This window comes from Hyperolius riggenbachi, chromosome 7, assembly GCF_040937935.1.
Source record: "Hyperolius riggenbachi isolate aHypRig1 chromosome 7, aHypRig1.pri, whole genome shotgun sequence".
NCBI lineage: Eukaryota > Metazoa > Chordata > Amphibia > Anura > Hyperoliidae > Hyperolius > Hyperolius riggenbachi.
In genome coordinates this window covers 85,687,015-85,699,255 of record NC_090652.1, presented here as the reverse complement: position 1 = coordinate 85,699,255, position 12,241 = coordinate 85,687,015, and the positions used below count along the sequence as shown (strand labels likewise).

Genomic DNA, 12,241 nt, shown 5'->3' with positions numbered 1-12,241 from the left:
ATACACACAATTAGACTTGGTCCACACTAGGATGGGCTATTTATTATGACACAGAGCTTTACACTCCTTGTAATACATAATTACAAGGACACAATGATTTATAATCGCTCCAAACAGACTTCGGGATGCAGAGTTCTCAGTCACCCACAGTGTTACAGACATGATCCCTTGGGTGACACTTCAGAGGCGAGTGCTGTACACGTGTACTTCTAGCCTAGAGGTCAAATACACATATGAGGAAACTAGTTCTCCACTCATCCTAGCAGACATAAGACAGTTCTACTTCTAGCACAGACATATGAAGAGACAGAGACCCCCTTCTCCTAGTAGTACACAGAGCTCCCTTCTCTTGGTACACAGACATATCAGGGAACAGAGACCCCTTCTCCTAGTACACAGACATACCAGGGCACAGAGCCACCTTCTTAGTACACAGACATTTGAGGACACAGAGACCCCCTTAACCCAATACAGACATATGAGGAGATATAGCCCCCCCCCCCCCCTTCTCCCAGTACACAGCAGACATAACAGGGCACAGAGCCCCCTTCTCCAAGTACACAGACATATCAGGACATAATTTCCCCTTCTCCCAGTACACAGATATAGAAGGGCACAGAGCCCCCATCCCCCCCAGAGCAGTGCTTTCCAGCGCTGCTCAATTTGGGCGCAGCCAGCACCACCAAAGATCATCAACAGCGGTGCTCAGTAAGTAACGTTGGCGCCGTCAAAAGACTGAGCCGAAGTTGCTTAAAAAACACAATAATTCTGCCTCCAGCAATCACTGGAAGCCAAATTATCTCATTTCCCCACTATCCATGGCGGCCTGGAGGGGGAATAGTAATTAACACGGCCCGATATACCGGCTGTATCCTGCGCCCAAGTCTACTGGTGCCGATTTCAAATGAATGCCCCCCTTCTCCCAGTACACAGACATATGAGGACACAGAGCCCCCCTTCTCTCAGTACACAGACGTAGGAGGACACAGAGCCCCCCTTCTCTCAGTACACAGACGTATGAGGACACAGAGCCTCCCTTCTCTCAGTACACAGACGTATGAGGACACAGAGCCCCCCTTCTCTCAGTACACAGACGTATGAGGACACAGAGCCCCCCTTCTCTCAGTACACAGACGTATGAGGACACAGAGCCCCCCTTCTCTCAGTACACAGACGTATGAGGACACAGAGCCCCTCTTCTCTCAGTACACAGACGTATGAGGACACAGAGCCCCCCTTCTCTCAGTACACAGACGTATGAGGACACAGAGCCCCCCTTCTCTCAGTACACAGACGTATGAGGACACAGAGCCCCCCTTCTCTCAGTACACAGACGTATGAGGACACAGAGCCCCCCTTCTCTCAGTACACAGACGTATGAGGACACAGAGCCCCCCTTCTCTCAGTACACAGACGTATGAGGACACAGAGCCCCCCTTCTCTCAGTACACAGACGTATGAGGACACAGAGCCCCCCTTCTCTCAGTACACAGACGTATGAGGACACAGAGCCCCCCTTCTCTCAGTACACAGACGTATGAGGACACAGAGCCCCCCTTCTCTCAGTACACAGACGTATGAGGACACAGAGCCCCCCTTCTCTCAGTACACAGACGTATGAGGACACAGAGCCCCCCTTCTCTCAGTACACAGACGTATGAGGACACAGAGCCCCCCTTCTCTCAGTACACAGACGTAGGAGGACACAGAGCCCCCCTTCTCCCAGTACACAGACGTAGGAGGACACAGAGCCCCCCTTCTCTCAGTACACAGACGTAGGAGGACACAGAGCCCCCCTTCTCTCAGTACACAGACGTATGAGGACACAGAGCCCCCCTTCTCTCAGTACACAGACGTATGAGGACACAGAGCCCCCCTTCTCTCAGTACACAGACGTATGAGGACACAGAGCCCCCCCCTTCTCCCAGCACACAGACATGTCAGGACACAGAGACCCAACTTCTCCCAGTACACAGACATGTCACGACACAGAGACCCAACTTCTCCCAGTACACAGACATGTCACGACACAGAGACCCAACTTCTCCCAGTACACAGACATGTCACGACACAGAGACCCAACTTCTCCCAGTACACAGACATGTCAGGACACAGAGACCCAACTTCTCCCAGTACACAGACATGTCAGGACACAGAGACCCAACTTCTCCCAGTACACAGACATGAGGACACAAAGCCTACCAGTACACAGACATGTCAGGACACAAAGCCCCTGTCTCCCAGTACACAGATAAATGAGGACACAGAACTCCCCTTCCCCAGTAAACAGACATATCAGGACGCAGAGATCCCGGTGTTAAATTAAGTTATGTATCCCCTACCAGAGAGCACAAAACTCCTGTACGTTCCAACAGCGGTCCTACTTAATGCGCATGCGCACTGAGAAGTTCAAGCAAAGAGCAGATCAGCTGACCAACCAGCTCCTCCCTTTGCCATAGCAAGGTGAGAATTTAACTCTTTTATTTCAACAGTACAGCTACAACTCTCAGTAGATTGATGACTACAGCCGGTTACCCCAGCTGGTAGTTTCTGTGCCCCCTCCCCAGCCGTACGGGGATCGCAGAGTGACGCGTCACCAGCGCAGCGCCGTGAAGAAGAATTTCTCACCTCTCGGCGGCGGCGGGATCTCGTCTAGCGTCTTGTCTCCATGGCTGCAGCGGCGTCTCTCGTCATGTGACATCGCTGTGCTAATAGAGAGGGGACGTTGGTCGCAGCTGAAGAGAAATACAGTCACCAAGAGGTGAGTGACTCTCCCTAATCATGCACTGCTTTTATATGGGAGACATGTCACATCTGCTACTTATACCAGAGGGGCTACCAGTATTTGGGATGTGTCACCTATACTGGGGGGGATACCTATTCACGTGCATAGCACCCAACCGTCCCTCTTTGGGAGCCCTGCCCCTCTTTTCTCCTCATTTGTCCCTCTTTCAGGACTTTGTCCCTCTTTCTATGTAAATATATATATATATATATATATATATATTTCTACAAAAAATGTGTTTGACTCTAACCTTTATTATTTTAAATGAACCAGGATAGAAAGGACCACCAGTGTGGTTTGAATTACAAAACAACATATTTTTCTTATTAAATCTTTATGGTATGTGTGACTGTGGGGTGAACAGGGGCGTGGCTTAAGTGTCCCTCTTTCTCATCTGAAAAAGTTCGGAGGTATGGCCACGTGGCACATCTAACGCCACTAAGGGGAGCTCCCTGTTGTGTGAGACTAGCTATCATTGGGGGAACAACTTATATGTGTATTTATATGGGGGAGGTGCCTAATACTGATATGCACCTCTGCCTCCTATGCTAAGGTGGGGGGAGTCACTTGCAACCATAGCCGGCCTTTGATATGAGCGACCGGAGAGGTCGCTCAGGGCGCCAGCTTCCAAGGGGGCGCCTATAGCTGGTTCCCTATACTGAGGGCACCTACACCTGATTTCCTATACTGAGGGCACCTATACCTGGCTACCTTTACTGAGGGCACCAACACCTGGCTACCTATACTGGAGGCACCTACGCCTGGCTACCTATGGGGGGGATGGAGACCTTCAACCGACTTCCTATACTGGGGGCACCTATGCTTGGCAACCTATATTGAGGGCACCTACACATGAGATCCTATACTGGGGGCGCCTATACCTGGCTACCTACCTATACTGAGTCTGAGGGCGTTTTAGGGGGACGCACTGTGGCTATAACGCGTGGTGCAAATTGTCGGTGCTGTGCTATCATTCTAAATGGGGAGGGGGCTAACTGTCCCTCTGATTGTTTTTATTAATATCCCTGAAAGGTTCAAGCCTTCATTTTTAAGTGTATTCAGGATAATGCACTCTTTCCATCAATTCGTGGTTATTAATAGTACTTTTCTATTATACATACGTGACGTGTTGTGGAGATCTGGGCATTTGGCGTGATGTGTCACGTCAAAAAGGTTGGGAACCCCTGTCCCAGGAGAAAAGGGGAATTCCATATGGGCCTGTGTGCATGTGTGTATATGCACGTGGGAAGAGGATGAAGGGGGGGGCACAAAAATCAGGTTTCGCTCAGGGCGCTGTAAAACCTAAGGCCGGCCCTGCTTGCAACCTATGCTGGGGATAGCTAACTTTGGGGAAACATGGCTACTAATATGGAGGGGCTACCTGTCTGGCTACCTATACTTGGGGGAGGGGGGTGGAATCAGCAAGGGGAGGGGGTGGTCTACCTGATACTGGGGCTTGTCTGGCTACCTTTAAGGGGGGGGGGGGGCATATCTGCTACATTTTCTGTGTAGCTACCTTTCACTGGGGGCACATCTGCGACCTTTACTGGGGGGGGTACCTAATACTGGCTACCTATACTTGGTGGGATGGAGGGCACATCTGGTATCTATACCGGACAAGCTACCTAATACAGGGGCTGATCTGGCTACCTATGCTGGGGGGGCACATCTGCTACCTATACTGGGGAAAGCTACCTAATACTGGGGCCCATCTGGCTACCTATATTGCAATGGGCTGCACATCTGCTACCTATACTGGAGGAGAAGCTACCTATTACTGGGGGCACATCCTTTGCCTATACTGGTGGAGCACCTTATGCTGATTTAACATCTGCTAGACTGCTACCTGTACTTGGGGAGCTACCTATACTTGGGGCACATTTGATACCTATACAGGGGTGGGGGCTACCATTATTGGCTGGGAAAACAGGTAAAACCACAGTGTAGCTGCAGACGAGTCGATGAACAGACCAAAGTTAGGAAAGGCAGCATGCAGATTGGTCGATAGACAAACAGAAGTTGAGGCAGGCAAATAACAGGCTCAATGGGTGTAACAGCTCAAGATCAGGGCAGGCAGACTGGGTCACAAGATCAGGGCAGACAGACTGGGTCACAAGATCAGGGAAGGCAGACTGGGTCACAAGATCAGGGCAGGCAGACTGGGTCACAAGATCGGGGCAGGCAGACTGGGTCACAAGATCAGGGCAGGCAGACTGGGTCACAAGGTTAGGGCAGGCACACTGGGCCACAAGGTTAGGGCAGGCACACTGGGCCACAAGGTTAGGGCAGGCAGACTGGGTCACAAGGTAAGGGCAGGCAGACTGGGTCACAAGGTAAGGGCAGGCAGACTGGGTCACAAGGTAAGGGCAGGCAGACTGGGTCACAAGATCATGGCTAGCAGACTGAGTCACAAGGTCAGGGCAGGCAGACTGGGTCACAAGATCAGGGCAGGCAAACTGAGTCACAATGTCAGGGCAGGTAGACTGGGTCACAAGGCCAGGGCAGGCAAACTGGGTCACAAGGTCAGGGCAGGCAGACTGGGTCACAAGGTCAGGGCAGGCAGACTGGGTCACAAGGTCAGGGCAGGCAGACTGGGTCACAAGATCAGGGCAGGCAGACTGGGTCACAAGATCAGGGCAGGCAGACTGGGTCACAAGGTCAGGGCAGGCAGACTGGGTCACAAGGTCAGGGCAGGCAAACTGGGTCACAATGTCAGGGCAGGTAGACTGGGTCACAAGGGCAGGCAAACTGGGTCACAAGCTCAGGGCAGGCAGACTGGGTCACAAGATCAGGGCAGGCAGACTGGGTCACAAGATCAGGGCAGGCAGACTGGGTCACAAGATCAGGGCAGGCAGACTGGGTCACAAGATCAGGGCAGGCAGACTGGGTCACAAGATCAGGGCAGGCAGACTGCGTCACAAGGTCAGAGCAGGCAGACTACGTCACAAGGTCAGGGCAGGCAAACTGAGTCACAATGTCAGGGCAGGTAGACTGGGTCACAAGGGCAGGCAAACTGGGTCACAAGGTCCGGGCAGGCAGATTGGGTCACACGGTCAAGGCAGGCAGGTCGATAACTAGTGGAGTCGAGGTTTCAGGAAGATTTCAAATCACAAGATCAGGATCAAGAATAGTCAAACAGACCGGTCAATACATTAGGATCAATCAAGTAATCAAGCTTTCAGAATGAGCTACACAAAGTGCTGGACGGAGTTTTTTCTTTATGGGAAGCTGATGGCACTTTCAGTGTAAATTTTTATGCACAGCATTTGTATTTGCCCACCTTGCTGTATCAACACATATATGAGGCTTTATTCTGCTCAATGCAGAACAAAAATGTTCAGTAACTGGTAAAAAGTATGCGACTTGTTTGATCATATTTTGTTTCGGTTGGTCAAGACCTAAAAATCTGTTAGAAGTTACAGATTCCATACACATCTGGTCAAAATCCTGTTTTATTCTGCTGTCAGCAAAATCAGTGGCTTTTCTTGAAGGGGATCTTAAAATGACGCTACAGTCAGAATTTCCACTCTGCACCAACAGATTACCGTAGACACAGCATAAGTACTTCCTAGGTCAAAATATTATTTTATAAGTAAATGAATGATCCCATAGACTGTGTTTTACTTTGCTCTCTTATTAGTTACATTGACACACTGAGGCAGTTCCTAGATTGTTCTTTGACTTTGAACACTAATTATAGTTGATCTGGCTGAGCAAACACTGCAGAGGGTTTTTTTTTTACTGCAATATTCAGTGACTGTGATTAGAGAAGAGAGAATTTTCGCAGCTAAAGCACTTACTAAATGAACTTGATGATCAAACGTATCCAGCAATGGCATCTCCCAGCAATGCTGTACTCTGAGCTGAAGGGACATGTGATTTTTAACAGAGGTGACATTACTTTGGGTCAAAAGTTAGTAGAATAAGCTGTATGGAAAGAAGCATTTGTTATGTTATTCCATTAATTCTGCTTTAATTGTCTTCAGTGAGATCTTTATGAATGGTTTTATATACCTTGTATATTTGTGCTCCAGGATTATGAAGAGTTCCAGAAATCTCTGAAAATGACCTCAGAGCAAGCGTCCTCCTCCTCACAGTCCCATTGGTCTAGGCTGTGTAACTTTCAGTCAGTGATTTCTGCTGTGAAGGTGCCAACTCTGGATTCTGACGATGATTCTATGGTGGGTGTAACTGATGCCTGACACTTTGCCTGGCAGAGATCTCAGAAGCGATGTTCTTATTTTTACCACTATTAGGTCTGCTATTCTCCATTCACCTAGCTGCTCCCTTGACTCTTAAAGCGGACCTGAACTCTAAACTTCCTCTCTGCTCTAAAAGATAAGCAACAGTATAATAATCTTTAAAAAAAATTGTTACAACTGATACAAATTATACAATAAATCTGCAATGTGTCTACTTCCTGCTTTCATGGAAGCAGACATAGGGTTAATATCCTGTGTTTACAAATATCTTCCTGTCCTGTGACTGAGTTCAGGTCCACTTTAAGCCTTGTACATGGGTACGAGGACTGTCACCTGTATGGATCGGGACTCAGTGTGAGGTTGAGTGCTGTACAGAAGTGTCACATGCCTAGAGGCAAGTTTGTTGCTACTGAGGGGGGACAGAGGGACAATGTGTGGTGCACGTCAGTCGGAGATGAGTAGAAAGATGTGGCATGCCGGAATTGATTTTATAAAACAAGATTTTTTTTTTAGGTAAGACTTCAATTTTCCTGCACCAGTATAAAAACTTGTACTGATTAAAGAGGAACTTCAGCCATACTGTCATTAAGTTACATTAGTTATGGTAATTAAAATAAATAGGCAATATAATCTCTTACCCACCCTGTTTTAAAAGAGCAGGCAAGTGTTTGATTTCATGAGGGCAGCCATCTTTGTGGTTGAAAGGAGGTGACAGGGAGCATGAGACACAGTTCCAACTGTCCTTTGTCCTGATCATCCCTCCCAGTTGCTAGGCAACGAGAACAGCAGCATAGGAGATCCCATCATGCTTTGCACCGCATAAGGGGAAAAAAGCCCGGGCAGTTTTCTTTGATGGGGCAGGTTTGAAGTATCTCACATAGACTGCATGTAAAGCTGTTTGATGTTTACCAGCTTGGTCTGAATGAAGAAATAAAGCGGTTAAAGGGCCAGTAAGAAACAAGTAGGGTACGGGATATCATAAACCTCTTATTGGCCTGTCTCACCCATAAATGTACAAAGATGCAAACAAATTGGGTATAGGGAGCACAAGGCTGGTTATAAAAGATAATACAAAATCTTTATTAGATAAAGCTGCATATAGTGTAACACATACAAACCCCCTTTAAAAACAAGCAACTATGTCTGGCTTTGCAAAGCATCTGAAATGGGCCAGAAAACGTCCCTTCTGGAGTGCACTCCTATTCAAAAAAGGACTGACATGTCAGAGCATTTTGATCTTCAGGCCCATATGTACAGTATGCCAGGTTGGGCAGTAACCCATTGGTAGCACGAAGTCCTGCACCTTGAAGATTGCACCACCCGTGTGCTAAGGTATATAATGCACGCCTCTATGTGTGAACATATACGCTCTCATTACAGACACCTATGTGCGTGTCTAACCTCTTACTCCTTATTGCCCGCACTGGATAGACCAGAGACTCATGTGACCCGTCAGGACAGAGATCGCCCGCATGGAGGAAGCACCTCTATTTCAGCAGCGCCCATGGATTGGGGTCGCCCGTTGGCTTGGACTTGGGCAGATTGAATAGTCCCATCTGGTGTGCGGCGAAGGAGGAGGAAGAGAAGCGGAGGCAACGGGGAGCAAACAGCGCGGAGCGCGCTTCCGGGTAACGCCGTCCACGTGACGCGTTTCGTCACTCACACGTGACTTCCTCAGACGTTAGAGGGCCAGTGCCTGGACTGTCTTTGTGTACCCAGTAAAAATAATGCCTGGTCGCCTAGAATGCTCTGGGAGGAGAATTCCGCGTAGCTAAACAACCTAGGCTGTGACATCACTGGGAGGGCGGGACCACATACCAATATACAGGGGCTATATATTGATATAGGAAGTGTTTCTGATGCTGAAACCAGGAAAATTACTGTAAAAGTAGGTATCCTAAATAATTTACTGCATTCTACTATATGTCACTACAGTGCCTCATTAATTCACTCTTTGGCTACAGCCGTGGTTCCATATTAACCTCCTTAGCGGTATTCCCGACACTGTGTCGGGCACACCGCTTCCTGGCCCCATGAGTCCCCCATGCAGTATAAATATGATCCAATGGCTGAAAACCCTTCCATATCTGAATAGATCCATACACAAATACTAAGCCCTGCCCCTGCAGATATAAGTAGGAGTGTCTACTACAGTTAAAGGGGAACTGAAGTAAGAGGTATACGGAGGCTGCCATATTTATTTCCTTTTAATCAATACCAGTTGCCTGGCAGCCCTGCTCGTCTATTTCTCTGCAGTAGTATCTGAATAACACCAGAAACAAGCATGCAGCTAGTCTTGTCAGATTTGACTTTAAAGTCTGAAACACCTGATCTGCTGCATGCTTGTTCAGGGGCTATGGCTAATAGTATTAGAGGCAGAGGATCAGCATGGCTGCCAGGCAACTGCTATTGCTTAAAGAGAATCTGTACTCTTAAATTCTTACAACAAAAAGCATACCATGCTATTCATTATGTTCTCCTGGGCCCCTCTGTGCTGTTTTTGCCACTCTCTGCTGCAAACCTGGCTTGTAATTGCTAGTTTTAGACATTGTTTACAAACAAACTAACCAGCTTGTGATAAGCTCACATAAGCAGAGTGTGTGAGTCATACAGAGCCTGCAGGGGGCCTGAAGAGGGTGTGTACAGCTTCTATCCAATCACAAGCAGCCCTGCATATTCCAGTCTCAGTGCCTCAGCCGGACAGAGGCGACAGTGGAGAGAAGATTAGATCATATAACAGAGATAATACAGTCACTGTGCAAAGAGGAAAGGCTGCAGTAAGCCAGACCACATTAGAACAGGCATAAGAACTTATAGCATAGAAGAAATAAGGATTAAAATTTTGTTACAGAGTCTCTTTAAAAAGAAATAAACATGGCAGCCTCCATATACCTCTCTCTTCAGTTCCCCTCTAAGGGCCATACATCTGGAGATGATGGCCGGTTTCAATTAATAGACAAATCTCTCTCTGATTAAATCTGACTAGAGAGAGATCTGCTGGCTGCTCATACACTGCTGACCGATTTCCGATCAATTTCATGCTGAAAGTGATCCGGAGTCGGCCTTGTGACGCCTCCTCGCCGGCCCAACGCTGTCCCCCTAATGTGCAATGTAACCCCGAGTGCACTATACATTACCTGCCGCTTGTCTTTCGCTGCATACATACATGTGCTTTGTGCATACATGCACCCCACGTGGGTGCCGGAGTAAGTATGTGACGTCACACGCACTTCTCCAGCAACCACGTGTGGCGTGTGTATGGACCGCGTCCGGAGCCAGCGGCGGACGCGGACAGGCAATGTATAGTGTACTGGGCACCAGGGGGGTACATTGCACATTATGGGGGACAGGGTGGGGGGTTTTGTCGCGTTTGTGTCTCCTCCCGATATCGCTCGCCATTACTGCCGCGCACCCCATCAAGTAAGCATGTAGCATGTCCTGCAGCATATCCGGCCCATTCATGCGACCAATTTAGGCCTCGAAATTGGTTGCATTGTCGGTCAGGCATGCATTTGGCAGCACCGATTTTCATCTGATTATAATAATCGAATCAAATGGTCGATTAGCTGCCAAGTTGCCTGATGTATGGCCACCTTTAGATAGCTGGAAGGTGTATTGAAGCTTCCTGTCCCAGTACACTTTGCCATTCTTACAGGTTTAGTCCGTCTTTAAGCTGATGGTTTTTGTGCTTGTTTTATCATAGTCAGAAAGTGAGTGTGGAGAAGTGAAGATCTTCCAGAGAGAGGAATGCCTCCTGCCTGATTTCTTTGAGGAAATGATGTATGAACAAGATGATGCTAACAGTGAGGTGAGAACCATGCTTGACTTCTAGTTTTCCTAATAGACAATGATGGCAGTATATTCAAGGGGAACTCTTCTTTAATGCACACCTGAAGTGAAAGATATGGAGGCTGATGTATTTATTTCCTTTTAAATAATGCAAATTGCCTGACTATCCTGCTGATCCTTTGCCACCAATACTTTTAGACCATAAAAAAACAAAACTATACCTCAAAAAAACACAATAAACAGATATGTATTGAAAGATCACTGCAGCAACTTTATTAAACAACCAAGAGATTAAAAACACTTTTACAAATAGCAGAGCTGAGTAAAGTGGGGCCAACAATAAATATCATATGAATAATACAAAAGGTGTAATAACGAGAGGCACCTGGGTAGGAAATACAAAGTGCTATGTGCAAAAATTCAAGAAATGTCAATCACAATATCTACTGATTGAAATGACAGAGCGATGAAAAAAGAATTGCAGCCAATGGAAGATAATGATAAAGGGGCCCATACACTGGTCAATTTCAGCCATCGATCGATCAATTGATTCTATAGAATCGATTGATCGGAAATCGATTTCTATTAAATCTATTGATCAATTTGTGGCCGATTTCGATCAATTTGATGTATCTGACAGGATGGAAAATCTAGGTTGATCTGCTGCTGGCAGCAGATCGATGGCCCATAGAGTTGCATTGGTTGTAATGGTCTATAATGGTGCTGGATAGTGTAATGGTTAAGGGCTCTGCCTCTGACACAGGAGACCAGGTTTCAAATCTCGGCTCTGCCTGTTAAGTAAACCTGCACCTATTCAGTAGGAGACCTTGGGCAAGTCTCCCTAACACTGCTACTGCCTATAGAGCGCGTCCTAGTGGCTGTAGCTCTAGCGCTTTGAGTCCGCCACGAGAAAAGCGCAATATAAATGTTCTGTGTTTGTTTGTTGTTTGAATGGTCCAATAATGCATTTAGATAGATTTCCAATAGATTTCATTCTGAAATCTATTGGAGATCTGTTCCTAGTGTGTGGCACACATCAGATTCCTGTCAGATTCGACTTGACAGGTATCTGACAAAAATCTATCTGATGGTCAAATCTGCTGCAAATCTATAAGTGTATGGCCACCTGTGTAGTAGCTAGATTAGTGTCAAGTGAATAAAAAACCCCACAGTGAAGAAACATCAATAGAAAAATACCATAGAGAACATGTGTTCAGGTGTGTGTGTGTGTGTGTGTGTGTGTGTGTGTGTGTGTGTGTGTGTGTGTGTGTGTGTGTGTGTGTGGTGTGTGTGCTCTGACTGAAGCCTGCCTGGATTTGCTGTATGCTTGACCACACTCCACTTGTTACAGGTGTGGTATTCAAACACTACTGCAGCCATAGGGATCAGCAGGACTGCCAGAAAACTGGTATTGTTTAAAGGAAATAAATATGTCAGTCAGCATATCCCTCTCACTTCAGGTGTA

General features: G+C 47.3%; 2 protein-coding genes across 7 annotated transcripts in view; one reads left to right on the top strand and one right to left on the bottom strand.

The window, feature by feature from the left end:
* Positions 1 to 2,808, bottom strand: part of ANKS3 (ankyrin repeat and sterile alpha motif domain containing 3) — a 72,259-nt gene extending 69,451 nt beyond the window's left edge. Inside the window, exon 1 of one of the 4 annotated variants that reach the window (XM_068244204.1) lies at positions 2,629 to 2,808. The gene's annotated coding sequence lies outside the window, so the exon portion shown is untranslated. Of the gene's footprint in view, positions 1 to 2,342; positions 2,495 to 2,535; positions 2,592 to 2,628 lie in introns of those variants that run through there. The other 3 variants (XM_068244205.1, XM_068244206.1, XM_068244203.1) reach the window with 3 other exon arrangements.
* The window catches only part of LOC137524412 (dynein axonemal assembly factor 8-like), a 259,050-nt gene continuing 249,289 nt past the window's right edge, over positions 2,481 to 12,241 (top strand). Inside the window, exons 1-3 of one of the 3 annotated variants that reach the window (XM_068244202.1) lie at positions 2,481 to 2,761; positions 6,820 to 6,966; positions 10,691 to 10,795. In XM_068244202.1, the coding sequence (XP_068100303.1) occupies positions 6,850 to 6,966; positions 10,691 to 10,795 (222 nt within the window). In that variant the 5' untranslated portion in view covers positions 2,481 to 2,761; positions 6,820 to 6,849. The remainder of the gene's footprint in view (positions 2,762 to 6,819; positions 6,967 to 10,690; positions 10,796 to 12,241) is intronic. The other 2 variants (XR_011022677.1, XM_068244201.1) reach the window with 2 other exon arrangements.